At 59.2% G+C, this 26437-nt stretch overlaps 11 protein-coding genes across 13 annotated transcripts; 7 read left to right on the plus strand and 4 right to left on the minus strand.

Annotated features, from left to right (window-relative positions):
• Positions 1-2491: 2491 nt before the first annotated feature.
• On the plus strand, positions 2492-3032 carry SDRG_02888 (hypothetical protein). The gene has a single exon (XM_008608492.1). It carries the CDS (start codon positions 2570-2572, stop codon positions 2990-2992), a length of 423 nt encoding a protein of 140 aa, XP_008606714.1. The 5' UTR covers positions 2492-2569; the 3' UTR covers positions 2993-3032.
• Positions 3033-3874: 842 nt separating this feature from the next.
• On the plus strand, positions 3875-4324 carry SDRG_02889 (hypothetical protein; the record flags this gene model as incomplete). Its single annotated transcript, XM_008608493.1, has 1 exon — positions 3875-4324. The coding sequence occupies one exon, from the start codon at positions 3875-3877 to the stop codon at positions 4322-4324; it is 450 nt and encodes a 149-aa protein (XP_008606715.1).
• A 538-nt stretch (positions 4325-4862) lies between these two features.
• On the minus strand, positions 4863-10201 carry SDRG_02890 (hypothetical protein). The gene is made up of 9 exons (XM_008608494.1): positions 8657-10201; positions 8328-8607; positions 7589-8285; positions 7394-7543; positions 7257-7349; positions 7049-7216; positions 6800-7003; positions 6622-6751; positions 4863-6576 (listed from the first exon to the last, which is right to left on the minus strand). The coding sequence occupies exons 1-9, from the start codon at positions 10170-10172 to the stop codon at positions 4946-4948; spliced, it is 4869 nt and encodes a 1622-aa protein (XP_008606716.1). The 5' UTR covers positions 10173-10201; the 3' UTR covers positions 4863-4945.
• A 92-nt stretch (positions 10202-10293) lies between these two features.
• SDRG_02891 (hypothetical protein) lies at positions 10294-12623 on the minus strand. Its single transcript, XM_008608495.1, has 3 exons — positions 12296-12623; positions 12098-12243; positions 10294-12051 (listed from the first exon to the last, which is right to left on the minus strand). Exons 1-3 carry the CDS (start codon positions 12555-12557, stop codon positions 10417-10419), a joined length of 2043 nt encoding a protein of 680 aa, XP_008606717.1. The 5' UTR covers positions 12558-12623; the 3' UTR covers positions 10294-10416.
• An 836-nt stretch (positions 12624-13459) lies between these two features.
• SDRG_02892 lies at positions 13460-14576 on the plus strand (the record flags this gene model as incomplete). 2 transcript variants are annotated; one of them, XM_008608496.1, is made up of 5 exons in its annotated part: positions 13463-13525; positions 13567-13635; positions 13682-13825; positions 13871-13970; positions 14014-14543. In XM_008608496.1, exons 1-5 carry the CDS (start codon positions 13463-13465, stop codon positions 14541-14543), a joined length of 906 nt encoding a protein of 301 aa, XP_008606718.1. The 2 variants fall into 2 exon arrangements, with proteins under 2 accessions (XP_008606719.1, XP_008606718.1); XM_008608497.1 differs by having other exon boundaries at positions 13460-13635; positions 14014-14576.
• A 138-nt stretch (positions 14577-14714) lies between these two features.
• SDRG_02893 lies at positions 14715-16561 on the plus strand. 2 transcript variants are annotated; one of them, XM_008608499.1, is made up of 6 exons: positions 14715-14788; positions 14828-15070; positions 15123-15338; positions 15385-15587; positions 15637-15865; positions 15930-16561. In XM_008608499.1, the coding sequence occupies exons 1-6, from the start codon at positions 14726-14728 to the stop codon at positions 16524-16526; spliced, it is 1551 nt and encodes a 516-aa protein (XP_008606721.1). In that variant the 5' UTR covers positions 14715-14725; the 3' UTR covers positions 16527-16561. The 2 variants fall into 2 exon arrangements, with proteins under 2 accessions (XP_008606721.1, XP_008606720.1); XM_008608498.1 differs by having other exon boundaries at positions 14715-15070.
• A 669-nt stretch (positions 16562-17230) lies between these two features.
• Positions 17231-19576, plus strand: SDRG_02894 (hypothetical protein; the record flags this gene model as incomplete). The annotated part of the gene is made up of 5 exons (XM_008608500.1): positions 17231-18467; positions 18518-19088; positions 19138-19286; positions 19337-19463; positions 19510-19576. 5 exons carry the CDS (start codon positions 17231-17233, stop codon positions 19574-19576), a joined length of 2151 nt encoding a protein of 716 aa, XP_008606722.1.
• A 34-nt stretch (positions 19577-19610) lies between these two features.
• SDRG_02895 (hypothetical protein) lies at positions 19611-21174 on the minus strand (the record flags this gene model as incomplete). Its single annotated transcript, XM_008608501.1, has 5 exons — positions 19611-19712; positions 19753-19878; positions 19927-20352; positions 20399-20808; positions 20865-21174. 5 exons carry the CDS (start codon positions 21172-21174, stop codon positions 19611-19613), a joined length of 1374 nt encoding a protein of 457 aa, XP_008606723.1.
• Positions 21175-21778: 604 nt separating this feature from the next.
• SDRG_02896 (hypothetical protein) lies at positions 21779-23199 on the plus strand. The gene has a single exon (XM_008608502.1). The coding sequence runs from the start codon at positions 21803-21805 to the stop codon at positions 23084-23086; it is 1284 nt and encodes a 427-aa protein (XP_008606724.1). The 5' UTR covers positions 21779-21802; the 3' UTR covers positions 23087-23199.
• Positions 23200-23469: 270 nt separating this feature from the next.
• Positions 23470-24501, minus strand: SDRG_02897 (ribose 5-phosphate isomerase A). The gene is made up of 5 exons (XM_008608503.1): positions 24406-24501; positions 24293-24353; positions 24145-24242; positions 23723-24091; positions 23470-23672 (listed from the first exon to the last, which is right to left on the minus strand). Exons 1-5 carry the CDS (start codon positions 24469-24471, stop codon positions 23526-23528), a joined length of 741 nt encoding a protein of 246 aa, XP_008606725.1. The 5' UTR covers positions 24472-24501; the 3' UTR covers positions 23470-23525.
• Positions 24502-25057: 556 nt separating this feature from the next.
• Positions 25058-25494, plus strand: SDRG_02898 (hypothetical protein; the record flags this gene model as incomplete). Its single annotated transcript, XM_008608504.1, has 3 exons — positions 25058-25147; positions 25193-25270; positions 25330-25494. The coding sequence occupies 3 exons, from the start codon at positions 25058-25060 to the stop codon at positions 25492-25494; spliced, it is 333 nt and encodes a 110-aa protein (XP_008606726.1).
• Between the last annotated feature and the right edge of the window lie 943 nt (positions 25495-26437).

The following is a 26437-nucleotide window of genomic DNA, read 5'->3' on the forward strand; positions in this document are numbered from 1 at the left end:
TTTGTCTGGTTGAGAAAATCGAAAAATGACAGCGTGCGTCAGCGGACCTCGAATCGGCGCCTGCACTTTCTACCTGCGACTGTGGTAGACAAAGTGGGATGAGTTGTTTCGCACCGGCCACGGACACGGGTGCGTGTTGGATGACCACCACCGCTGGAATCGTCGGCATTGCAACTGCGTAGCGCATCCTTGAACGAAGCTCGTGGGTATGTTCTCGGCGACTAACTACAAGAGCTGCCTAGTAGATCGATAGCACAGGTATACCAAGCTGGCGTGGACCGCTAAGCCGTCGGAATGCATACCAAATCTAGCCTCAGACACGTCAACGGTGATGCTCCGAGATTGTTTCCAGGACGACCATACGGCAATGTACCCGCCGTACATTCTGTACGTCCAATTATATTGTATGTAGAACAAACAATGTACTGTACAAGCGTACGTACAGAAGCCATCGACAGATGGTGCGTTTCATCTCGAGCAGATGGGCCACAGTGCCATCGTGGACCGAGATCACCAAGCCCTTGATGTCCCTTGTTGGCTTGCGTTGGCAGGGTTTTACTGGCGTAGGACAGGAACAGTGTAGGACATCGGCGACCACCCTGCAGGAAGAAGAACTTGTTGTCGCGACACATGGCGTGTCATGCAACAAAAATCCAAAATCTAGTGCCGTTTGAGGGTAAATGGCGCGGCGCATCATCGAATTGGGCACTTCCAGGACCAGCGTGTTCCTCTGAATCCAGTGAAAAACACAAGTAATCTATGGGAATGAGAGTATTGCCCACCAAGCAATTGCCTCTGCAGCGGATTTATAGCCCGTACGAAAGAAGCCGAGACGAAATGTGAAGCCATGCGCGGTCTGACGCGCCGGGAAACCTGACGCGCCGTGAAACTGGCAAATGAATCCAACGTGCGATGAAAATTGCTGGTGGACTAGAACTACGACAAGACGCTCGTTTGCTCCTTACGGTGTGCTGCACTAGTAGTGGAGAGACGACGACAACTCGTTCGGCGTCTCACGCCATCTCTACGAGCCTTACTCTGTGTAAAGCAAGTCCAATAAATCCAGGAGACGACCGATCGTGCATCTCAGACCTTTGGTGCTGCGTAGTCGACTCATTGTCAACTAATGTACGATGGTACAACGTTCTGCTTTTACAATACTAGTAGTAGGCTTTATCTTTCCAGCGGCCACCGAGATGCTAACCGAGTCAACGTCGTCTCGGTCAGTGTGCTATCGACGCAGGTTATTCTGCCCAGGAGCACAATCAAAGTGAGCACGAACGTGCCCAGTACGGTGCTCTTATATACCCTTGTTGACAGGTACTAGTGGCACCTACCGTACACGTGGAAGGCGTCTCCACTGCGAAAAGCATGTTCGCCAGCCAACAGCGGCGAGGCACACGTACAAGACGTCATTTCCACCAAGTTTTCCCAGCTGCAGCTCGCTTCCGGTCCGAGTGTCGTTCTAAGCACTTGCACCTTGTGTCGCCCATGTGTCTTTTGTTGTCTGCACGTTTCGTACCGGCCAAAGCCCGTCCTCCGATATTCGTGTGCAATGATCGCCCTTTTGGTCCAGCCCTGCTTTTAGCCAATGCTGTCTCTACACCAGTCTACAACTCGGTCTGAAAGTGTTTCCGCTGCAACTACGTACATCTCGACGCGCTTTGATCTGGACCCACGGCCCGCGTTGGAGTACCAAACCACCCACAAAAATGCGAATGGTCACGACGCTTTCCTTCGCAGCGGCTTGTGCAGGACAGTCTCGACACGCATGAATGAGAAAGCGAACCGTCGTTGGTTGCTCTTGGCAGAGTCGATCCAATGTTATATACTTCCGAACAGTGTACAAACCACACAGCTTGTCGTGCGAGACGCCAGTGGGCGAAAAGAGGCAGTCTCGAGGCAGCGCAAGCAAGTATTATACATGTGAGCGCTCGCGCACTCTCTGCCTCACAAGGAAGGTTGCCATCCACACAATAGCATCTCGCCGACACTATGGGAAGCACTCGCCATACAAAAAAGAGAGGCGGTTGTTCGACGAACAGGACTCGTAGACTGCCTGAATCCGTTGAACCTCCTGTTGACGGGACCTGCACTCAGCGCCACACAAGCAGCGCTACGGTCTCGCCTGCTGGTGCCGCAAATGGAGGCAAAGATCTGGGACGCTCCTTATTGCTCGGTACGAGGCCCGCCACGTCACAAGATCCCACTGTTGGGCCCACATCTCTGCGCGACGATTGGTCCCCTTCTAGATCAAGCCCGCCTCGAGCTTCGAGCCTCTACCGTCCCTCACTCGTAGCGACGCGAGCTGCGCCAGCAGCAACCGTTTGACGCAGCGTCCACAGAGATGCTTTGTGGCGGACTCATCTTCGCTCACAGTAATCGTGCTGCTTCCTGCGCGCTGTGGCGGCGGCGAGTCCAGTGGCCTACGCTGCAACGCGGCGTAACCCATGTGGACAACCACGTGGTATATTACTCATTGCGTGACATGCGTACTCGGAGTTTATATCGGCGCCTTCGTCCTGCACGGCGCCAGTCATTCTTGAATTCACTCGGCGCGGCCGCAATCATGGGCCTCTTCACGGCCTGCTACCGCGAGTCCTCGGCCATCATTGCCCCCGCGCCCCGTGCTCTCAACGAATGTCTCTGTGACGTGGCGACCGCTAAGCTCGAGGCCAAGCTCGGACGTGCCTCCGCGGTCCTCCCGCCCCCCAGCGTGCCTCGCATCCGGCACAAGTTCATCGAGCCCTCGCGCCGGTCCAGGTCGATCGTCGGTGGCCGCAAGGTGCCGCTCTTGCCGCATGAAATCTACGACGCCAAGACCGACGCCCTCTACCGCAACGTCCTCTGCGCTGTGCCCGAAGACGACCGCGCGCGCTGCGACCACTGCGAAGAGGCGCTCCTCTTCAACAAAACCGCGTCGGTCGTCTGGATTGCGCTCACGCTCGTGCGCCGCCCCCGGTCGCTGCCCAACGTCGAGACCCACCTGTGAAGCACACACCATATCTTATTTAAATCATTTTCATGTTCACTTCTGTGTTGCTACTTTGTACTGCATGGAGTACAGTGTACAGGTTGCTGCTCAAAACAATGTGTAATCGGGCCTTGCCTGCTACGAATGTCGAGCACAGTGCACTGCGCTGGGTGGCAAGGTGCTCTACCAAGGTCCCATTCCGGGATGGCTCTGGGTCTCGTCATCTGCGCTGGCTGCGGCAAGGGCCGTATTGGCTTGGTACGAACACGATTCATACATGGTTCGGTGAATATACCATTATCCATCTATCCAAACGGCCGGATACAACAACTGGATAGTTCGATGGCATAGAATCCTGCGGCCACGGAGCACGGACTTCGTTGCAATAATGTCGACAAACATACTCTCCGTCCTGCGATGGAACAGTGCCATCTCCTACGCATGCATAGAACATCATGTACTGTAGAAGAGCCGATGACGCTGTCGTGAAGCTCTTATCGTCGCCGCTCTACCTCCAGCGCCCACACGTATCCGGACGGCACTGCCAGCACCGTGCCACGTCATCGCTCTGTTTCCACCAATCATGCGTCAAAGATTGTGGAATGCATCCAACGTTGGCGTTTGATTGGTGCATCAAATGGGACGTCAACGCTCGCCATGCGCACTGTTGGCAGCCTACGAGTGGCGCCGCTTGGCGCCTCTAGCCTTGACGCAGGGGCCACGAATATGTATATATATACGCGAGCACTAACATCTTAGACGCTCGAATAGGTCTTTGGCGAGCGCCTGTCTTTCGAGGCGTCGTTGCACAGTCCGCTAGCACGTCGTAGTAACGCGCGACACCATGGTGAGTAGCGATGGCGCGCTGGCGTTGGCGCGTTGCATTTTTGAATTTGCAGCATGGGCTTTTTCACGAGCTGCTTCCGCGAGTCGTCGGCGATCATGCCAACGTCGCTCATGCGCGACTGCGTCTGCCGCGGCACCTCGTCGTCCAAGCGGCTCCTGCGGTCAACCTCGGCGCTCTTCAAGTTTCGCGACGGAAGCAGCGACGAAGTCGATTTGAACATCAAGGCCCAGATCCGCCACCGCTTTGTCGAGTGGCCTGCCGCACGCACCAACGTGACGGTCGTCGGCGGGCGCCGCGTCCCCTTTACGCCCGAAGACCTCTACCACGCCAAGATGGAATTGCACCAGCGCAGCGTGCTCTGCGCCGTGCCCGAAGACGACCACGTGCGGTGCGAGTACTGCGAGGAGCCCATTCAATTCACAAAGGCCGCAGCGGTTGTGTGGATCGCACTGACACAGGTACAGCGCCCGCTGCCGTTGGACGACGAGCGCTGCATGGCATAGCTCCTGCCTCTAATTTATCAACAACCCACTCGCCCCCGTCGCGAGTACTACACACACATTGGCCTATTAGGACACCCTTAGGAATGAAATGAATGCAAATAGACTGTCCGCCATGACTTCACTGACTAGAGTTGGCTCACTTTTCTGCACGCTGGAGAGGCAACACACCTTGTCTGCAATGATGCAAGACACGTTTCGCTCGACCGTGCGTGGATAGGCATTGCGCATCGGCATAACTGCTGTCGCCACAAGGCAGTCCGTCGCTTCGTTCGCACCATGCAACAGAGCAGGGTCGAGTTCGAACCCCGCAAGTCACATCATATCGTGCGTAAGTGGAGGTGTCGACAGCTGTGGCGAGAGCCCTTTGTAGCCGTAGGACGCCAAATAAACATCCTCGGCTGCAACACGTGTGACTGCGTCTACAGAGGTTGCCGAATCCAACAGGCGCGGCGACCGTAGCTTCCCGCCCCTTGTTACGAGCGAGGGGTGTCCCATGCCTCATGCGGGACAGGATTATCCGATTGGAAACGATAGATAGTTGGATACGAGTTGGATCGATACCGGGTAGAGAGGATGCATCGCAAGACCACAAAACAGTCGTCGTTGCAACCATTTTTCAAATTACTGCCGCCAGCGCGGCCGGGCGTCGCCGACGAGGTCCAGCACGGTCTGCGCCTTGTCGCGCACATGCCGGTCGTTGGCGCCACAGAGCCGCACGACCGTCTCGGTCGCGCCGTCGCAGTGGGCAAAGACGCTCTTCTGCGAGTCCAAAACGCACAGATTCGTGAGCCACTGCAGCGCGAGTGCAACGACCGGCGCGTCGATTTCGGTGGCGGCAAGCACCGCAATGCAAATGCGGAGGTGGTCGCACGCGCTGGCAAAGGGCGCGTCGTAGCTCAAGCCCGTGAGCGCGCGCACCGCGTGTTCGACGGCGCCCGCGTTCGCCTCGCGCTGCGGCGCAACCGCGAAGTCCTCGCAGAGCTGAACAAAGAGGTCGATCCATCGCTGCTGTGGGTCGGCGAGGACCGCGGCGCGGTTCTCGGGGTGGTAAAACAACACGTTGGCGACAATCGTCAGGACGTGGACGCGGACGCGGCCAGCCGGTTGGGTGGCGTAGACGTAGAGCTTGGGCAAATGCAGCGCGAGCCGCGTTTGGTTGTCGCGGTGCCAGCTCAGTTGAATAAGCGCCCAGCTCACTTGCAGCGGCAGTTCGTCGTCGTCGAGGCCCACGCGCGACTCGGTCTGGTGCTCACTGCGGTGGCTTGAAATAGATGGTATCTCGTCGGGTAAAAAGGCCAGGAGAAGCTCGATCGCGTCGTTATCACCGAGCCACGCGCGGAGCGCATCGTCCATCGCCAAGTGCCCGAGCACCATGACGGCCGCGAGCTGCACCGTGGTGAAGGGCGACCCGCAGAGCTGGAGGCACAGCGTCACGTACGTCTCGGGCGCCTTGGCGCAGAGCGACCGGAACCCGTTGGCGCAGCTCTCCATGACGTGGACGAGCACGGTGGCAATGTTGCCTTGGATGCAATCGAGCTTGTTGTCTTCGACCGCGTCGCTCAAGTACGGCGCTTGGGCGAGTTCGAGAAGCTGCAGGATGCCGTCGCTGTGGAGCAAGGCAAAGCCGACGCCTTCGTGGCGCTGGCTCAAGCTCGCGAGTGCCGCGGTCGCCACGTCCAGCACATCGACGTCGCGCTGCGTTTTGCAGCAGTGCAGTAGCATCGGGAGTGCGTCGAGGCGCAACAAGAGCGATTGGTTGGTCACGTTGTTGAACGCGAGATTGCCGAGCGAATGCAACGCGTGCATTTGCAAAGTGGGCGACGCCGCGGTTTTGCTCAAGTCCAACAGCGTTTGGAGGAAACCCGGGGTACGTCCCATGAGGTGGGTGTTGCGCGCGTGGAGGGCTAAAATCGCAATCGATGCCAGTGCGCTCTCGCGAACAGGCGTGGGGTGCCCCGGGCCACAGAGACCGAGCAAGATGGGGAGCGCGCCGTCCGTGTCGCCGACGGCCAATAGGTTTGTCTCGTTCACGCAGCAGTCGGGGGGCGTCGGGTGGTGCGGCCAGCGCTTTGCCTCGCGCAACACGTGCAATCGATCGAGGTGCGACTGGTACTTCTCGTGCTCGCGCGGATCTGCACTTACGTTCATCGCTTCGGAACCCATGTCCATGGACGCGTCAAAGTCGTCGCATTTGGTTTCTTCCAGCACAACGTACGCTTCTTTTGTGAGCACTTGCACCCAGTTGTGCCACACTATGACCAATATGGCCACTAGTTTGGTGCGAATAGACAACGTACTCGTCTTGGCTCGCCATCCCACGTAGCGCTGGGACTGGGGCTGGTTCCACGCGATTTTACCGAGCGACGCGGTCGCGAGCGTGCGCAGATCGGCCGCGACACTCGGTGCCTTGCACAGCGCGACAAGAATCTATGTATCAAGTTGATAATACTCGGCACACGGATACGACGGGGGTACGGGAATGACCGACGCGTCCCGCAGGGCGTCGTTGGCGTGGCCGCAGAGGTGTGCAACCCCCTGAAGGAAAAAGCGCACAAGGTGCTGTGCATTTGCCAGCAGCAGCTGCACGCTCACGCGCTGGTGCCAGATCTCACGCCGCAAATGTCGCTGGTCTTTTCGGTGTTCTTGGACTTTGGCTTCGAGGTCGCGCTGGTACTTGAGCTACGGACCATGACAGATCCATCATGACAACGTATTCTGACAAACCATGAGATCGTTGCTGGCTTCGATGCACTGCTTGAGTGACATGTTCCACATTTCCAGTCGGTGGATCTTGCTCAGTTGGTTGACGATGCGCGCTTGCATGTCGTTGATTTCAGCGGCACGGCGTTTCTCGAGCGCTGCGATGCCAATCAAAAGGTGTTCGTTGAGCACCTACGATGACTCCAGCACCATTGCGAGGACGGCGTCGTACCTTGTGGTCGGACAGTTCGCACTTGACGGCCTTGAGCCACTGCATGCGCAGCGTTGCATCCGCGAGCGTCGCCTCCAGCTTGGTTTCCAGTGCCTACTTGCTGGTAGCGCCTAGCCCAAGGCAACAACGCTGTGCACCTGCCGGGCCGTCGAGTGCTCAGCAACAAGGTCTTCGATCTGCGCCTCATACGCGGCCTTGATCGCGACAATCTCGGCTTCGAGTCGCTGAATCTCAAGCTTCAAGAGCCGCAGCGTCTCGACGGTCGTCTTGTCGACGACGCGGTCCACCTAGGAATCGACACTCCTCAATTTTGTCTTGAAGAGACGCCCTACATCCTGCAACATGGCGAGGACCGTAGCCTTCTCGTGCTCGACTTGGCGTTGATGCAGCACCGCCATCGCAAGTTCCGCCTGGAGCTTCTCGATCGTCTCTTCCAGACCAAAGATGGCCACCGCATGGGCGCTCTGCAGGTCGCGGAGGCGCGCTTCGTAGCGCTGCGCTTGCTGCGTGAGCAGCCACTCGTCGGCTTCAAGCCAAATGGTGTCGTCGGTGCGCTCGAGTCGTGCAAGGGCACGCCAGCGCGCCTCTCGTTTGTAGTTGAGCGCAATCATCTGCCGCAGCAACACCAATCGCGCAGACGACATGGCAGGCGACGGCGGCAAGCCCGCTTTGGCGAGCATGGCTTGTTCAAGATCGGCCGCGTCGAGCACCTTTCGCTCAGCCTGTGCGTCGTCCCAGAGACTCTCTGCGTCGCTCTGCAGTAGTGCTTCTTCCTCGAGGCGCATTGTGTGAAAGTGCAGCGCATGCAGTTCGTACGCCATGAGGTCGACAAGGCCCTTCTCTTCGCGCTCGATTTCGCCGATCGCCGCTTGGATCTTGGCGCAGTAGTAGCTGCACTGGGCGTCCGAGAGGGCCTCGAGTTTGGCTCTCTCGAGCACGTTCATGGCTTGCAAGGGCACGCGCTTGGCGGCGTCGAGGCGCGTCTGAAGATCGGCCAAGTCGGTTTGCAGCATGTGGAGCCGCTCTTCCCTACCCCTATTGTGACGTGACAGCATCGACTGGATACGCTACCGCGCCGTGCGGTCCACGAGCGACTTGGTGCGCCACACGAGGTACTCGGTCTTCTTGGACCAGAGACCCGCGCCGCGCTCGACCTCAGCTGCGACGACCGCCTCGTAAAATCCAAGCGTGTCTCGAATCGAGGGCGTTGGCTGGTGCTTGAGCTCGTGCGTCCACTCGCGCAGCTTGTGCTCGAGCTCCTGCGCCTCTTGCGCGCGCGTGGCGGCCGTGGCATCCCACTTGGCCATGGCTTCGTCGTACACGTCAAAGCGCGACCGGCCGTCCTCGTCCTCTGCCCATGTACAAATCAAGATTTCACCAAGTATCAACTTGATAGATACCAGGCGCGAGCGATGGCTGCGGTAGCGGTTGCTGCAAAGCTGCGAGCTCGTCACCACCTATGGCGAGGCTCTCTTCCAGCTCTGCCTTTCGCGCCTCGAGGTTGTCAATGCGCTCGGTCGTGTCGACCACGAGCGCTTCGAGGCGCTCGCGGAAGGCGTCATGCTTCTCCCACAGCGCGTCTTCTCGCAACACAAACGCCTTGATGTCGGACTGAAGCGTCAGCATGTGCTGGTACGCGGCGTCCGCGACCTTGTGAAACGTGACAACCGGCACGGCACTCTGCGGCGCGCAGAGCCGCGGTCGGTCCGGGTCCACAGGCGCGATAACTTCGGGCTCGGGCGGCGCTTCAAACTCGACGGCTTTTCCCACCGGTGATTTCGCCGGCGATTTGCGCCCCGTCTTGAGCTCCTTCTCTTTCGCGAGCTTGGCGTCGGCCTCGGCCTTGGCTGCTGCGAGCTCGCGCTGCTTCTTTGCAATTTTCTTGCGCTCGGCAGCAATGTAAGCTTGGGCCTCGTCGTCAATGGCTTTGGCCTCGGTACGAAGGCGGTGCCCCACAACTTTTTGAAGTTGCTGGCTCAGCGTTTCAAGGGCGAGTTGGTCGCCGCGAAGAAGCGCTTCCCGGCGTGCAATATCGTCTCGCTTGACTTCAAACTGACGCCGAACGTCGAGCGGATCCAGCGCCTCGGCTTCGGCGTCGCTGTCGTTGTCGTCGTCGTTGACGGGTGCTTGCTCCGTCGCAGCCTTGTCCGCTTCGACAATGTCGTCTCCACTTGTCCCGGGCTCGATCAGCTGCGTTGTGTATCGCGGCGTGACGTCGGTGAGGAGCGTGAGCACGACACCTTCACGCCACGCCATCTTCTTCTTGTCCCAACCGAGTGGCGGTTCGTACGCCATGATGGCCGGCTTTTCCCAGACGCTTTCGCCCGTGATGGCGTTGTAAAAGTAGCTGCCATCGACGAGCGACCATTGCTTGGCTTGGGCCATGCGCGATACGATCTCGTTGGCCTCCGTCTGGAGCGCGAGCTGCATGTGGGCGGCTGCTGCTCGAGCGTTCACTTCGGCGGGCGTTGCCGGCAGATCCTTCATGAACGGACGCAGCACCGTGGGCGGTAACACCACATGGGACGGCCATGCATCCGCGATCCACTCCTTCTCGGCCGACCGCACTTCCTTTTCTTTGGCCCACTTGGCCAAGAGCGACTTGTTCTTGAGCTGCGCCTCGTGCAGCTGCTTCTGGAAAGCCAGTGTCGACGCATGATGCGACTGCTTGATGGACACGGCGTTGGTGCGCAGCGTGGTGATGCGCCGCGCGTACTCGTCCAGCTTGGCGGTCCATGATCGCTCGGCCGCCACCATTACATCTACCAACTGCTCCAAAGGCGTGCGTGGTGGTGCAACGACGGGAATGTTCTCCACTACTTCTTCAGAGGCCTCGTTTGGTGCATTGTCGTCGCTGGCGGAAGGCGGTGGCATGGCAGCGTCCGTCGTCGGCGCGTCGAGCGATGTCGGCTCCATCGGCGCGGTTGACGACCGTTCAAGATTCGTAATTACCCAATCAAACGACGCCCCAAGTTGTCCGGATGCCAATTGAAAGATACGCTACCTGCACCCTTTCCTTGAAAAAGTGCTCAAGACACAACTGACAACATTGTACAATCTTGTTTCTTGCATTCCTGTATTACACAAGACGTCTTTTGTAGTGGTATAATATATGATTGCCTACGCGAGTATCCTCTGAAACTCCGTCCCTAGTCTTGTTTTAGCCGAGCAATTCTGCCTTTTGCTTTTTATAATCAAAGCTCGTCGCGTCGCCGTCGTCACTGTTCTTCCGTTTCCACGGCAACTTTGCAAACATCGCCATCGGCTTGCTCTTGCGCTGCGGCGACGCCGCGATGACAAACCCCGAAGCTTCGCGGTCGGCGAGCGGCACCAACGGCGGCGGTCCGTCCTCGGGCTTGTCGGGCGAGCCCGGCTCATACGACTCGTCGAGTGCCGGCATAGGGCCCACGATGCCAGCATTGTTGGCGTTGTTGCTGTCGTCGTTGTCTTCCTTTTCCCAGTACGCTTCGTCCTCGTCCGTCAGCATCATCGTGCGGCCGCCCGTGGTGGACGCCACCGAGACCGCGGCCATCTCTTCGGTGCTGCTGCCGTCGTCTTCGTGCGACACTTGCCGCTGGATCGCGCCAAAGAGACCGGGAAACAACGGCGTAAACTCCTTGGCGTACGTCGCGTGCACGTGTTCGAGGATCGAGACGCAGTGCTTGGCCTCGGCCGTGCCCAGAATGTCGAGCAGCGCCGAGACCACCGCGTTACAGTGGACTTTGCCGGCCTTGGTCTTCTCGGCGTGTCGGAGCAAGTCAAACACGTCTTCGAGCAGCGTACCAGAGAGCACAAACTTGGAGTAGAAAGCTTCGTTCATGCCAACGCAAGCTTTGAGACACTTGGCGGCCTTGATCTGGGCAAACTTGTCGGCCGAATGGAGCATCGCCGAGAGGAAGGTCGCGACCGGCTGCCGCGCAAAGACGTACTTGACGCGGTACCCGTGGTTGGCAATGCAGAGCGTGAGGATCTCGACGACGGTCGCGTGGAGGCCGTAGAGACTCGCGGGCGAGTTCTCCGGCAGCGTCAGAAGGTGGAAGAGCCACGGGATGTAGCCCGTGTACACCATGCCAAGGAACTTGTCGTCCTTGCCCGGAATGACGTTGAAGAGCAGCTTGAGAATGTCGAGCACTTGGCCGCGATGCGCTTCGTGTACGTAGAGCGTCAACAAGAGGCCAAAGAGGAGCGAGTCGCCGGCTTCCCACTGCAAATAACAGCTCGCTGACGAGAGACCGACGTCGCGCGCATTGCGTTCGTCGGCCATGTACGACCGGACAATGTCGCCGCCCTGGAAGACCACGAGGCTGTGCACGAGCTCGAGCACAATCGTGCGCGTCTCGAGCGATGCGGCGTCCGGGACGCCGAGCACGCGGGCAAAGCTCTGCAGAAGGCTCTGGCCGTTCGGCGACGTAGCAAAGAGCGCGTGGTGGAGCGAGCCAAACACGGGGTTGACACCGGTCGTGTCGGCCTTGAACATTTGCGGCAGGCGATGCGCGAGGCCGGCGTTGCGTGCCGGCGGCTGTGTGATTTGGATGAGCCGCATGAGGTGCTGGAGCAGCCGGATCGCAGTCGCTTGCGTCGCGGGATCGGCCACGAGCGCCCACAGCGCCGAAATGTACTCGGGGTGGTTGCTAATGTACGTGAGGATGCAAATGTTGTTTTCGTTCATGAGGCATTCCATCCACATGGCGCAGCCATCCGCGAGCGTCCGTGAGAGGATGTTGTCCTTGATCGCGTCCATGCGGAAGTTCATGTGGATGGCGGCAAGCACCGACTCTTCTTGGATCGGAATCACCTACGCACATGTGTAAGGAAGATGGCATCGTCGAGGCAGTAGCTACCTGCTGGAAGCTCATGTGGCCTTCGAGGTCGGCGCGAAACGGAAGCTTTGAGAGCACGTTTGGGTTGTGTTCGAGGATACCCACAACATCGAGGAAGTACGCGTCCGAGAGCAAGAGCTGCAAGATCGGCGCGTCGCAGAGCTCGACTAGACAGAGATGGAGGTTAGCCGGCGATGGCCGACGCAAAGCGTGGCCTACGCAGTAGCTTGACGATGTGAAAGAGCATTTCGAGACTCTCATCGTCGTCCATGTCCTTGCACTGGTCGGCGACGCGGACGAGCTCCTTGACGAACTCGCCATCGTGGTCGACGACGCACTTGGTCCGCGCAGCTCGCTGCGCCGGCGAGAGCATCATGCCATGCACATCCAGCGCGGCGACGAGGGCCTCGAGCGAGTGCATGGCGGGCAGTGGCAGCGCGGGCGCGTCCTGGCTCGGGCCGTCCTCGTCCTTGGCACTCATCTTCCTACCAATTGCCAGTCCCCGGAACAGAGTTACGCCGGGGGACCTCCCCCCTCCTCCCTACCGTCATTAAAAGCCCAGATTTAATGTTGCATACAAATGGCCTGTACAGTAATAAAAAACGTGTTTTTATCCCACCGTTTTATTCCAATACGACATTTGTATACGACCCGAATAGTATTGCACGAGCTCGGAACAACCCGAATATTACAGGCCGCGAAGGACCCATGCCCTGTACTTGATGTTTGTATGCAGTTGCATACCGGCCTGTGATTGGTCTGCTATTAATAACGCTCGCTCCACGCCGCGCCCTGCAACCCATCGACTAACTAACTAACGCACCGATCCCACTGCAATGATGCCCAAGGATAGGGATTGAAGGCTCTGGGATGCGAGCCATTTACGGTCGATCGACCAGAGCCCGTCGTGTCTTTGCAGGATTACGCGGCGAGAGTGCGACAGACAGATGGTCGGAAGCCAGCGACGGCGCGAGAACGGTGTTTTTTACGCGCGTTGTTTGACTTCAAGCCGAGGTTGGAGTCGACGCCGGTGAGACCAAGCAGCTGAGTCCGAGCCGGTTGCACCCGATAATATGCTCATGCGAAGCAGGCAGTAAGCAGATGCACAGTTTGCGTCAAGCAACGACCGTGGTCCAGCATGAAGCGGTGGAAGCGACAACGAGAAGCGGTCGCGACTCAGATCTTAGACTGGGCACACGGGCACACACTCATTTATCACGCACCCATGCTTTTCACATGCAACGTGTAAAAATAATAGCTTGATGAATGTATGCGGGTAGATTTTCACAGCTATTTTCACACGTCTCGCCTCGTGCGCCACGAAGCGACGCCCGGATTCTTCCGGATACGATAGGAATGACCGGATACCAATTGATACGATCTTGGATGCTGGCGTGGAGCCAGGAGCGACGCCGCGAGTACGAGGACCGACTCGACTCGGCCCGCGGGGTACGTTGCGCCATCGTATGGAGCTTGCCTCATAGGCGCAGCACCGAGGTACCTACCGCGATGAGCCCCGGCGAGACCACGACCGCCCACGCGTCTCGGCCCGTGACCCGGTTCGGCAGCCAAGCGTCTGGGCTGCTCATGGGCCTTGGCTGCTAGGGCTACGCCGACGAGCGCCACTACCGAGCCGCCATGGAGCACGAAAAGAGGTCTTCGCCACGTACTAAGTCGGTGCGGGGAGATTTCCATGCCTCTCGCCCACACGAGCACCGCCGGGACGACCATGCAATCCCTCGCGCCAGCGTACCTACATGATCGCGGTTGCGCAACATCCTCATGGCTTCGTAGACCAAGAACATCTCGGGCATTGCTGCGTTTCACGAAGACGAGTACGTCGGGTACTTGCAAGAGCGCCGCGAAATGAAGGCGTCGCGGCCGCCGGATCGAGGTACATGCCGTAGCCCGTGATGGCGACATGCGACGAAGCGTAGGCAAATGGAAGTGCATGGGCACGACCTTTATGGCAGACGCCGAGCACTCGTGCTTGTACGTGCCGTCTACCGACCGGGTCGTCGTGGAGCGGCAGTTCTGGACCTGGGCGGGCCGCGAGGTCATCCTTGACAAGGTTGTCTCGTCCGAGACGCCTGTTGAAACGGGAGATGACGACGAACGGCTGCCTGCCTACGACCTCGCCCCGCACCAGCAGCTCATGGGTCACGACCCGTGGACGGACATCAAACCGTTGCCGATGCCACCGAGCGTTGGGGATGGGAAGAAGGAGAGTGCAGAGGCAAAAGCAGTGGCGACTCCTCCCATGCAAGCAGACAAGCCCAAGGCAGAAGGCGACGACAAGGCAAGCAGTGCCAAGCCTGCAAACGAAAGCCGCGCGGCTGACCCCGCACCTTCAAAAGCCTCCAGCGAGCCGGCACCCAAGGACGACGCCACGCGCGCTGCGACCGAGCCGTCACCAGCAGCAGCGTTGCGCGAGCATGCAGTCGACGAGACGAAAACCACATCATAAACCACATGACAATTATGTACAACTTCTACGAAATCTTCTATCTACTTGAATATAGTTGTCGAGTAGTTGGTGGCAAAAAAGCGTTCAACACGCTGATTGGTGGAAAGGTAGCGCGGGATCTCATTGGCTACCATTTCGTCCAATGGCCTCGTCGCTGGCAACAACTGGATACAATCACAACGATGACACGGCCGAGCAACAAGCACCGCGGGTCCAAGCGCAAGGCGAGTGACGGCAACAAGCAGGCCGAGACGAAGCGCAAGGCGAATGACGGCAACAAGCAGGCCGAGGCCAAGCCCAAGGCGAAGGCACCCAAGAAGGTCGAGTCCAACACGCCGCAAGGCCGCCTCGAGGCCATCCTTGGCATGTCCCTCGGCGCGTTCCAAGCTGAGTACTTTGAGAAGAAGCCGCTGCTGCGCAAGAACGTGTCACCGTGCGCCGGCCTCTTTAGCCGCCAAAAGCTGCTCGAAGTGCTCTCGCGCGACCCGCTCGAGTACGGCAGCGACCTCACCGTGACGCACTACAAGGTACACGCGGCACCGATTCGCGACGCCATTGATGTTAGCATTCTTGACGTAGGACAACCAGCGCGACAACTACATGCCCGAGGACCCGAACGACACGATTGCGACGTCCAAGCAAGTCGAAAAGCTCATGAAGCAAGGATACAGCGTCCAGTTTTACCAGCCGCAGCGCTACAACGACGAGCTCTGTGCTGTCAACGCATCGCTCGAGCAAACGTTTGGCTGCCTCGCCGGCGCTAGCGCGTACCTCACGCCGCCCAACGCCCAAGCCGTATGCTTATTCCTGACAGATCCATCGTACTCAGTTTAACGAATAGCTCGCGCCGCACCACGACGACGTCGACGTGTTTGTGTTCCAGACCCAAGGCAGTAAGAACTGGAAGCTGTACGCGCCGCTCGTGCCGCTTGCTGGCGAGCACAGCGGCGACTTTACGCAAGATATGATTGGCGAGCCGACGATGGAGCTCACGCTCAACGAAGGCGACTTGCTCTACTTCCCGCGCGGCGTCATCCACCAAGCGTACGTACATGATCAACCTCGCCCGTCCTCTCATATGGCGCAACGGTAGGTGCACGGGCAGCACGTTCTCGACGCACGTGACCATCTCGATCTACCACCACAATTCGTGGGCCAACTTTATGGAGGTCGCGCTGCCCCGCATTGTTCGCCGCGCGTTCGAGCACGACATTGAGTTTCGCCGCGGCCTCCCCGCGAATTGGCTCTCGTTCATGGGCACGCAGTTTGACGGCGAGACCAAGGCGGCGACGCAGTTCATGTCCAAGTGCAAGAACCTCGTGGTATTTTTGTGTATTTTTTGTATTTTCTGCAATTTTTTGGGACGCGGTTCGATCCTCGCTCTAGTCGCAACTGCTCCAGCACGTTGAGATGACCGACATGCAAGAAGCCGCCGACGAAGCCGCGCTGGACTTTGTGCAGAACCGCCTTCCGCCGTGGCCGATCACCGAGCCAGCGCCGCCGACCATCTCGGCGCTCGACCCGAAGGCCAAGGTGCGCCTCCCGCACAAGGCCTACATGCGCCTCGTCGTGTCCGAGATGGACGGTATGGACGTTGTGACGCTGCACCACTCGCTGCACAACTGCCGCGTCCACCACATGGGCGTGTGCTCGTGCGGTGACGAGGACGAAGACGACGACGCGAATGACGAGAATGACGAGAATGACGAGAATGACGGGCAGGACAGTCATGACGGTCATGACGACAATGCAAGCGGCAGCGACGAAGACGATGACATGATGGACGAGATGGCGCCAGGTGACATGGTCAACACGGGCATTGCGTTTCCGATCGACTGCTTCCCCGTGCTCATGCACCTGTACAAGACGTCGCCCGGCTTCTCGACGCAAGCCGACCTCGCGCAGGTCGCCGACAGCGACGCAGTGCGCGGTGTGCTCCTGCGCTTGATGGCAGAGAACGTGCTCGACGTACAGCGCGCCTAAGCTCCCAAAAGCGCTTCCTCGCTTTCACTTCGCCATCATTTATTGTGTTGACAAACAGACGCAACCCCACTTTGCTCACCCTTGTCGGCATGGGCGGTGGCTAGCATTTGGTTCTTGGTCGTTGGGCGTGCGTTGTAGGAATGGTCCATAACGAAGCTGGCTTGCCAACGGAGGACGTCGCTGCAGCATGACAGGACTCGACGAGCGACTGAAGGACGATTGTGCAACTGGTAACGGTAGTACTAACGTTGGTGAGAACTGTGAGATCAAGGTATTTCGCAGCACCTAAATGCACAGGGCTAATTGGCTTAATAAAAGTCAGACATGTGGGTCTCGCGTGTTGGCCACCAAGAAGGGCGGCGTGTTACTCGTGCCTGATGGCAGCGCCTCTGCCGCTGCCACGTGTCTAAAGCTGATGACCAGCATTTTACGGCTCGAGCGGAAATGTCGGTAGCCCTCCGAGTACGTACTCGTACAGTGCGTAGCCCTCTGGCTTCGCATCGTTTCTTGTGCGTGTCGTTGGTGTGTCTCTAGACGGGCGACTTGCGTGGCTGGCTGAGTGGGGTATGGGTCGGGCGACTTGGTGCTTCAAGAAAGGCGCCACTTTGACTTTGAAGCCCCGATATTATCCGGACATTATACGGATAAGAGCGACCAGCCGAGCGATTGGCACATTCGGCAGCCAACTGGAGAAGATCCGGGGCATGGTGGACGTGGACGGCGTCTTCTCGCACTTCCAGGCGACGCCGCTCAAGCTCAAGCGCCGTGCACCGACGGCACCGACGGTCGCGAGGCGTAGCCCGCCGCAGAACCCAGCGCCGGCGCGCCGCCAACGAGTACCGTCCAAGATGGTCGCCCGGCAGCCGTCGCGCACCAAGCTCACCGACGGCGTCGTCGCGCCATCAAAGAAGCGGGTGCTGCCCGTGCACCCATCGTCGGCCAAGAAGCGAAAGCTACTGCTCGCGATGCCGCCGCCCGACGACGACAACGTGCCCGTCCAACAAAAGCTCGTGTTTGACACGCCACCACGCAAAGCGGCGAGAACGCACGTCGAGACCGCAGCTAACGACAATGATACGAACGACATGCTCGCCACGGACGCAGGCTGGACGCCGCCACGACCAGAGACGCCACCTGTGCCTCACACGCCATTCCGGTCAGAGACGCCACGCCGCCCCGAGACACCGCCACGGCCAACGACGCCGCCGCGGTTGGAAGTTTTGCGCACCGCGGTAGCGCCGGCGACACAAGACACAGCATTCGAGACACCAAAGAAGTGCGCTCCACCGTCCCGCGGCCAAATCCTGTCGCCGCTCTCGTACCTTCGACTGCACTCGGCGCCAACGGATGTCAACGCGGGCCCGCCGCCTTTTTCACCCAATGTCTTTGACGAGCCGCGTCGACTCGAGCCTTCGGCGGCCTCGAGCCTATTGCCTCCGACACCGCCGCTGCCGCCCAGCGTGGTTCCTACCGTTGATCTTGGCTCTCGGTCGTCGTGCAAGCCCGCCAAACGCGAGCTCCTCGCGCCACTTCAAACCCGCCGCAGCGCCCGGCTACAGGCGGCCTCGGGCGACGCACCACCCGATATCGAAGCGCTGACACTAGAGCGGCCATCCCACTTGCGTCGGACGCCCGGGACAAAGGTCCTCCGCTCGCGCGCACACACGGCTCTTGTCCAAGCTCACATGGACACCGCGCTCGCGAAATCACCGCCCACGACGTCGTCGACGGTCGTGGCCTTGAGCTGGGCGTCCATTCAAGAGATGTACGCGGCCAAAGTGCTTCCGAAGACCGTCTCGACGGCGCTCCATGCAGTCTTTACGTCGTGGATGCTCTGCGAAGACGTCGTTGCGACCTCCGAACCCAGTACTTCACGCCTCGCGTTTGCTGCCTTTGACCAGTCGACGATCGACCTGCGCTACGACGTAGCTGATACTCACGGTACCTCGCTGCTTTGTATCAAAGTATCAGTCGTATGGTTTGGGACGTAGGCGCTATGCGCACGGTACCGGTGCTTTTGGCTCACTACGCGGCGCTGTACGACCAACTGCAAGCCTTGACGTTGACCCAGCAATCGCTCCTGCGCACGGTCTTGGCGCACGTGGCGTCGGTGGCGTCGGCACCAATAACGATGGCCTCGACGCTGCTACAGCATGCGTGGACACGTGGCGCACCGCGGCTTGTCCGTGCGGCCACCACGTACTTTGCAACCATCACAGCGCAGCCCGAGACGCTGTTACACAAGTTGGGGTCGCTCGCCGGGTCGCTCCTCCGGCATGTGCTTCGCGCCATCTTCTTGTCGTTTGACGCACGCCTCGATGCCGGCGACTCGCGCGCCCCGAGCGTCGCTCTGCCCAAGGCGCTGTACGCTCACCACGACTTGGGGGCTGCTGTGCACCGCGCCCTCGTCGACCGTATGGCGGGAGCGCTCGACGACTACCACACAGCTCTCTGCGTTGACTTTTTGGCGACTGCATTTCAAACACTGTGGCGGTATCGGTCCGAGCCGTATTTGCAAGCGCACATTGCCGTCATGGAGAAAACCGCGGCCCGGATCGCAGCGTACGTCCTCCTGCGATAGTCGATACAAGAGGATATCGCCGTATGCTAGGCTCGGCTTGGACGACGAAGCGTACTTGGCGCCACTGGCGGCCCTTGGCACTTTTGTTGCGACGCTCGAGAAGGAACAGCGCGCCGTCGCCAGCGTTTTGGCCCGCGCCCCGGTGCCCGAGCCGCGCGACCTCCTCTCCTGTCCCTTGCGTACGTCGACGTGCAGTTCATGTCGGTTGCGATGGCGGTGTGTTGTGTAGCGGAGAAGGAGTCGACGCCGCTCAAGACGCGCTTTGACGCGGCGAGCGGCTGCTTTGAGTGCAAGCAAGCGCTCCGCGACGACGCGATCGTCGAGTGCCGGACGTGCCACCACAAGTACCATCTCGCGTACGTTCTTGTCGACTTGCTCTCTCGTTTGATGCTGGGGATGTAGCTGCTTGTACTTGCCACTGACGTTTCGCGATCCATCGCGGCGCTACGTCTGCCCGCATTGCTTGTAGAGGCCAATAGACTCTTATAGAAGAAGATTTGAATCTACATCGACACGTGCTCGAGCACCGCTGCGAGGAGTGACGGGTCGTCAATGCCGCAGGTCGCAAACGCACGCTCGATGCGGGTTGCGGTCCGTGGTCCGTGCTACGCACATGTCGTAATCACATCAGACAACTTGTCTTACTTGGGCGGCGACGTGGAGCACGCGTGTCGCAAGGATGCTGAGATCGGGCGCGTCGTCGTTCGGCATGCAGAGACGTGCGAGGTGTTCGTAGAGGTGCAACGACTGCGTCATCGCGCTGATGCTGTCCTAAGAAAGGCACGACAATGAGATCTGAGAGTCCAGACAAAGGGCTACTTCAAGCAGCTGGAGGCGCTGGAATGCGGCGAGGACGAGGCCCGGGCGCATTTGCTGGGCGAGCAGCGTCGTGAGCGCGGGGATCGCACGCAGCGCAAAGACGCGCAGCAGCGTCTCCGAGTCATCGAGCAAGAGCGTCACGCTCGGCAGCAGCCCGTCCGGTGCCTCGGCCATGTAGTTGAGTGCCTGGGCTGCGTTCGCGGCGGCGGCAGGCTCGCTCAAGCAGGCCACGAGCGGCGCGACGGCCACGGCGAGCAGCTTGGGCTTGGCCTCCTCGGCGGTCGCAAGCGCCATGAGCGTCCCCGCCAAGCAGCGCTGGAGGTCGGGCTTGTCCTTGCACGGGATCGCGCCGGCCTGGAGCGCGATTAGCACTTTGGTGCAGAGCTCGACCGCGTTCGAGCCTATCGCTTCGATTTTGCCATAGTTCTAACCCCAACCCGGTCAAGTGCCGTCAAAGAAAGGCGACGCGTACGTGAGTGGCGAGATTCCAGAGCGTCAAAATGGCGCTGCGGAGCACGGGCAGCGCGTAGTGCAGCGGCTTCTTGACGACGCGCAGCAGCGCTGGCACGATGTGGTACGTCGTACACACCTCGGCGCCGTGGGCAGCCTTGGTCAAGTTGGCAAACGCATGGAAGAGGAGGTCGGTGGCGCGCGGCGACAGCGGCGTGCTCTCGTCGGACGCCATGGCCACGAGTTTCTCGGGCATGTACGCGCGCCCGAGCACGCTGCCAATGCCTTCTTTTGCGCTCGTGAGGTTGACAATCGCGTCCAGCGCCGCCTCGACGCACGGCTCGTCGTCTTCGCTCAAGAGATGGTTCAAGTTGAAGAGCAATGTCGGGTCGGCGTGCAGCGCTGTGGCTCCTTCAAAGTCCCAAGCGAGTGCTATGCACAATGTGGATGTTGTGCCGGTAGGAAAGCTATGCGAGCGAGGATTGAACCTGCAACGACGTTGGCGGCGTGCGCCTTGACGCGCGGATTCGGCAGTGTGAGGAGGCGGCCACAGGACGGCACGACGCCTGCCGCGATGGCCTTGACCTTGTTCTCAGGCGACGAGAGCAGCTCGGCGAGCTGGCGCATGGCATCGATGCGCGCTGCGTCGTCGAGCGGCTCGTCCGGCGACAAGAGCCAGCAGTAGCGCGCAACATCGCCGCTGCCGTATGCGCGCGAGATCTCGTGCGGGTCCTTCTCCTCGCGGAACCCGCTGCGGTACGGCAGCCGGTCGCTCAGCTGGTCGCTCACGCGGTGCATGCGTCGGTTCGTGCTCGCGATCCAGATGCGTATTCCAAAACGGTCTCAACATCGTATCTTTTGCCATTGCATCAGGCAGCACGCACGCTGGCTTCGTCGCGACCGACACCTTTGTGTTGCATGGCCATGCTTGGCATCCACCGGTATGGCTACCCAGGTACATCTACGCGTGGCCAGAAAGGCCAGGTGCCACCTACTGCAGCTTGAAGTACGCACCCCACGCCACGCGCGCTGCGATGCCAACGACCCGACAGCACCCTAGCATAGCATGTCCTACCGCCTCTACGAGCAAGACGTCCGCTTCAGGACGCAGCGACTCGGACTTGGCCTGCAGTCATGGCCGGCGATCAAATTCAGCAAAATAGTATCTTGCTGCAAGCTATTTCTCGCCGCATGTCGCAGGATGAAGGCGCAAGCGGAACGACCAGCGTGCGCTCGGCGCGTTCTCACGCCCGGCGCGGTGTTGGTGCAGCGATTGGCGTGGCCAAGATTAGCGCCGATAGCGGCCGCCGATCGAAGCTTGAGCGAGGTAACGTGCGTCTGTGATTGGTGGAAACGGTATCTTTTCAACCAATGAGCACGCGAATACCGGCGGGCGACCTTTCACAATCGAATTTGTCCAGACGTCATGGCCGAGGGGTTTGAGAAGCAGGCGGTGTTCCGCCGCCTGGGCAGCAGCGTGCAGACGTCGGCCGAGGCCAAGGGCGCGCGGATCGTTATCGCCGCGAGCGGAACCACCGACATTGGCTCCGCGCGCTGCGCTGTGAACCAGGACACGTACATGGCGCTGGACGTCGGCGGCGGCAGCGTCGTCCTCGGCGTCTTTGACGGGCATGGCAAGGAGACGGGCCATATTGCAGCCGAGGCCGCGAAAGCGTTCTTCATGTCACACTTCGAGTTGCCGGAATCGCTTGCCGCGATCGAGGCGCAGCCCGAAGCCGAGCTGCGCTCGCTCTTTGGCCAATGCCACGCCCATATCTACCGCGCATTCCAAGCGCACTACGCGTCGCTCGGGCTCTGCATGCGCGACGACAGTCTCAACGGTCGATCGTTTCTCCTCAAGCGAAAAGGCCCGTCGCAGCCATACACATGCGTACAGGGCGGGACGACTGCGACGCTGGCCATTTTGCTGCATGGCACGCGACTGCTCGTGGCCAACGTCGGCGACTCGTCCGCGCTCCTTGCCGGCGCAAACAGCGTGCGTATCACGCCGCTCCATGCCCTCTCGGACGCGCCCATCTACTGCCCGCACGCGCCGTCTTCATCGTCTGACGGGAATCCTTGCGAAAGCGAGAACAACAACTGCAGCGATCACACGATGCACCATCTCATCTCGGGCGACCACTCGGCCGAGTCGCGCATCGAGTTTGACCGCGTCGCCACAAGCGACGTCCAGGGCCTGCAGTTCCTCTATGACGCGCCGTGCGTCGCGAATCGGCTCGTGCGCGTGCCCATCTTTACCAAAAACAGCGCCGGCGACGTAGTCCAGAGCGCTGGCGGCCGCTACTACAAGAACGTGCGCAACGAATGGGCGTCGATGGTCGCGGCTCCGATCGATGCTGCGTTCGCCGACTGCCTCGCGTTCACACGGTCGCTCGGTGACTTTCACTTGCACGCGCACGGCCTCTCGTGGCAGCCCGATGTGCTCGACATCTCGCTCTTTGACGACCCGACGAGCAGCAGTGAGTTGGCGATCGTCTTGGCGACTGACGGCGTCTGGGACGTGTGGCAGTACGACGAGCTCGCGCAGTTTGTGCTGTCGACCAAGAACGAGAGCGACGCGTCGCCCGAGGTTGACGCCAAGGCCCGCGCCCGCCGCCTCCTCCAAGAGAACCTGGCCAAAGCCCACACCATCTTTGGCGACCAAGCCGACAACATGACGGCCGTGCTCTGCTATCTCTCGCGCACCTAAGCGATGTGGGTCCGCTCGCATTCGTCTCCAGGTCGCTTCACGACTTGCCATCGTATTACACTATCCGATTTTATAACCCTAATCTCCTCAACAAGACAAATATGACCTTTCCGGTTAGGTGTATGCAACCCTTGCACTAATGCAGATGAAGCATGGTACATGTAGTAGCTCCGCACAGCACTGAGGTAGTCGTGCATGCCGTTCATCAACAGCAGACCACCAACAGAGCGGTGGGTGCGAAGTGGATCACATCATTGTGTTGCTGCTGGTACAAGGGTATCCTTGAGCCTTTTGATAGAAGTGATAGGCGACTAGGTAGCGACTGCAGTTGTGGTCTGGTGGCTACCGTCGTGGGCGCAGAAGAAGCAGAAGGATGCGCAAGGTGACGAGAAAGAGGAATGATGAATATGCAAAAAGGTTCTAGCAGTGACGAGGACGATTACTGCGGCACGGCCGTCTTGACCGAGCCGTCGGCTTGGCCAAAGAAGGCTTTGGACGCCATGTGGCAGAAGAGACCGACTTCCACGACACCCGGGAGCAGCTTGAGCGTCTGGTTGAGCGTCGCGGGGTCCTGGACAATGCCAAACTACAGACGAAGCATGAGTACCCTTGCATAACACTTTGGGATTTGAGTACGTGGGTGTCGAGGATGAAGTTGCCGTTGTCTGTGATGACGGGGCCGGCCTTGGCCTTGGCCATGCGCAGAACGGGCGACCCGCCGAGCTCCTTGAGCTTGTGCGTAAGCGGAACGTACGCGAGGGGCACGACCTCGACGGGGATGCCCTGGATCCACTGCTCGCCAAGGAACGTCGACTCCTTGCGGTAGTCGGCGACAATGACAAACTTCTTGGCGTTGAAGATGACAATCTTCTCCTGGAGATGGCAGCCGCCACCGCCCTTGATGCAGTTGAGCTGCGTGTCGACCTCGTCGGCGCCGTCAATCGCAATGTCAATGACCGGATGCGAGTCAAAGTTGGTCAAGTTGAGGCCATGCTGCGCAATGAGCTACAACACCATGCGAGATGCTTCGACCGTTGCGGAGGTGGCAGCGCGCATACCTGCGACGCTTGGAACGACGACGGGATGCACGAGATCTGGAGGCCTTCTTCCTTGATGCGCTCGCCAAGGCGCTCGGCAGCGTAGACAACCGTCGAGCCTACATGCCAGCATGAGCCTCCCATCATGGCAGGATGGTCGACGACGTACCGCTGCCAATGCCAACGACATCGCCCGACTTGACGAACTCATCGACGGCGGCGCGGGCGGCCTGCAGAGAGCATAAGGGTAAGCGCATGTGCATAGAGCCAATGTCGTCTTACCAGGCGCTTGGCATCTTCGACTCCGGACATGAGGATGGACTTGGCGAATTGCGGAATGAGGCGCATGTCGGAAATGCGACAGCAGTGCGGTGCCCACCACCCTGCGAAACTACTCTATTATATTACACATTTGTTTTTTTAATTACCTTGCTATTTGTATGTGGATGCCGTTGACGATAAAAAAAGAGCGATGTCGAATAAAAATGCAGCCAATCCTAGACGTCGGTTAGCAAATTAGCCAATCGTCGCCCGGCCATGGATACACGCGTGGGTAATGCAGGGTGAAATTCAAGGACACGGTGGTTTTTACGTGAACACCCATGTGTGCAAGCTGCAAACGGCGTGGGAAATGGCAATTCACACATTGAAGCGCCTGTTGATGATGTATCAAATGCGTGGCCACGATGAAATCGCCACATCAACGGTATCTGCTTGGCGACGAAGCAATAAGTAAGAGGACTTTATACCATGATTTCAGGATATTCTACGTTTCTAAAGCATTTCAGGGCGATTGTACAGAATGTCGAACGAGATTGTTTGGAGTGCTCGATCATGTTGAAGAGAAAGGTGTAAAGGTGTCGATCCGACGACGACAAACAAGGTCGCCTCCACAATCGACAAACAAATCTGACGAACGAATATAGATGGGCGAATGTTCAAAGCCGTGCAGCGGCGCAGTGTGGCCACGGTCGAGCTGCTCCTGCGCCAACGCCGCATCCACGTCAACCAGACCACCACCATAGTATACCTTTTGGGTATGTGAGTGGTCTGTTGACGGACTGCATAGGGCAACGAGACGCCGCCAATGGTTGTTGTACGGCTGCATGCCCTCGCCATCGTCGAGCTTTTGCTTGGAAATGGCGCCGTCAAGGAGCTTTGTGCACCTCTTGATGGACTTGTACAACGTGGAATGACGGCCATTAGAACAACGCACCGCTCATGATTGCACTCCGGCGTGACTGCACCGACATTGAGGTGGCGCTCGAGACTCGCAACGTCTTGGACGTGCACTACGACGACAGTTTCGGCGTTGGTGTCTCTGGCCAAGTGTATCAGTTCAGCGACCGGTCGATTTGGACCGAAATCTGACGACTCTCTTTGTATAGCATAGAAATGGAATAACGGAGGTGCTTACTAGTACTTGCTACGGTAGCCTTCGCTCTGAGCATATTGTGGAGCTTCGACACGTCGACATCAACTCGAACGATCAGCGCGTGTTGGCCCTAGAGTCCATGACCATGAACTTGCGCCAGCGCTTGGAACTCGAAAGAAACGAGCTTTTGCTTGCGCAGAAGGGCCCTTGACGGCAAGAGCACATCGCCGCCCGACTCGCTCTGGATGTCGCCAAAGGCCTATCCTTCCTGCACTCACAGAAGGTTGTTTACTGCAACCGCAAGTCTGCCTATATTCTCCTCGATGAAAAAGACGGTGTCCAGCTCTCCGACTTGGCAGCAGTGAGCACAATGTGCCCGATCGGAAATCTCGAATTAAACGGCACCGCACAGTGTATGGCGCCCGAGCTCACGGGCCTCCGAGCCACCGTACCATCCGACGCCTCGGACGTCTATGCGTTTGGCATCCTCCTCACAGAGTTCGATGCCAACACCAGCGAGGTCCCATACGTAAACGTTGGTTACGAAAGCCCCCATGCGCTTTGAGAACAAGTCCGATCCGGTTTGCGTCCCGTCCTCCAAGACGACTGCCCTTCATGATTCCGCGAGCTGGCGGTTCAGTGCATGGCGACGGCTCCGAGCGCCCGCCCCGTGGTGTCGACAATATCATCGACACTTTGTAGAAGAACTTGCGCGACATTTCGTAGTAAATCATACTAGTAGTTTATTCAAACAGTTAAAGCTGGAGCAGCTGATGCTCCAAGGTGTGAATGATGTCAGCCACAGTAGGGCGAGCATTTGGCTTAGCGGCCATGCACGCGATCGCAAGGTCCCGGTACCACGCGGGGCAGTCGTCTCGCAGTGCGGGTCGACGACCACCTTGGACGGCATTCCAAAGCGCATATTGGCTCACGTAGCCG

This window comes from Saprolegnia diclina (genome assembly GCF_000281045.1).
Source record: "Saprolegnia diclina VS20 unplaced genomic scaffold supercont1.6, whole genome shotgun sequence".
NCBI classification, from domain to species: Eukaryota; Oomycota; class Saprolegniomycetes; order Saprolegniales; family Saprolegniaceae; genus Saprolegnia; species Saprolegnia diclina.

Bases quoted from the DNA above. Each gene is read 5' to 3' on its own strand.
- SDRG_02897 (XM_008608503.1), bottom strand. From the start codon at position 24,471: ATGCGCCTCATTCCGCAATTCGCCAAGTCCATCCTCATGTCCGGAGTC. The intron at 24,092-24,144 runs GTATGCGCGCTG...ATGGTGTTGTAG, and splicing joins CGTCGTTCCAAGCGTCGCAG to CTCATTGCGCAGCATGGCCT. The intron at 23,673-23,722 runs GTACTCAAATCC...CTTCGTCTGTAG, and splicing joins ACTTCATCCTCGACACCCAC to TTTGGCATTGTCCAGGACCC.
- SDRG_02888 (XM_008608492.1), top strand. From the start codon at position 2,570: ATGGGCCTCTTCACGGCCTGCTACCGCGAGTCCTCGGCCATCATTGCC.
- SDRG_02890 (XM_008608494.1), bottom strand. From the start codon at position 10,172: ATGGAGCCGACATCGCTCGACGCGCCGACGACGGACGCTGCCATGCCA. The intron at 7,004-7,048 runs GTTTGTCAGAAT...CATGGTCCGTAG, and splicing joins AAGCCAGCAACGATCTCATG to CTCAAGTACCAGCGCGACCT. The intron at 6,752-6,799 runs GTACCCCCGTCG...CTTGATACATAG, and splicing joins GGGACGCGTCGGTCATTCCC to ATTCTTGTCGCGCTGTGCAA.
- SDRG_02896 (XM_008608502.1), top strand. From the start codon at position 21,803: ATGGCCGAGGGGTTTGAGAAGCAGGCGGTGTTCCGCCGCCTGGGCAGC.
- SDRG_02891 (XM_008608495.1), bottom strand. From the start codon at position 12,557: ATGAGTGCCAAGGACGAGGACGGCCCGAGCCAGGACGCGCCCGCGCTG. The intron at 12,244-12,295 runs GTAGGCCACGCT...ATCTCTGTCTAG, and splicing joins TCACATCGTCAAGCTACTGC to TCGAGCTCTGCGACGCGCCG. The intron at 12,052-12,097 runs GTAGCTACTGCC...ACATGTGCGTAG, and splicing joins GCCACATGAGCTTCCAGCAG to GTGATTCCGATCCAAGAAGA.
- SDRG_02893 (XM_008608498.1), top strand. From the start codon at position 14,726: ATGACACGGCCGAGCAACAAGCACCGCGGGTCCAAGCGCAAGGCGAGT. The intron at 15,339-15,384 runs GTATGCTTATTC...TTTAACGAATAG, and splicing joins CGCCGCCCAACGCCCAAGCC to CTCGCGCCGCACCACGACGA. The intron at 15,866-15,929 runs GTATTTTTGTGT...TCCTCGCTCTAG, and splicing joins CCAAGTGCAAGAACCTCGTG to TCGCAACTGCTCCAGCACGT.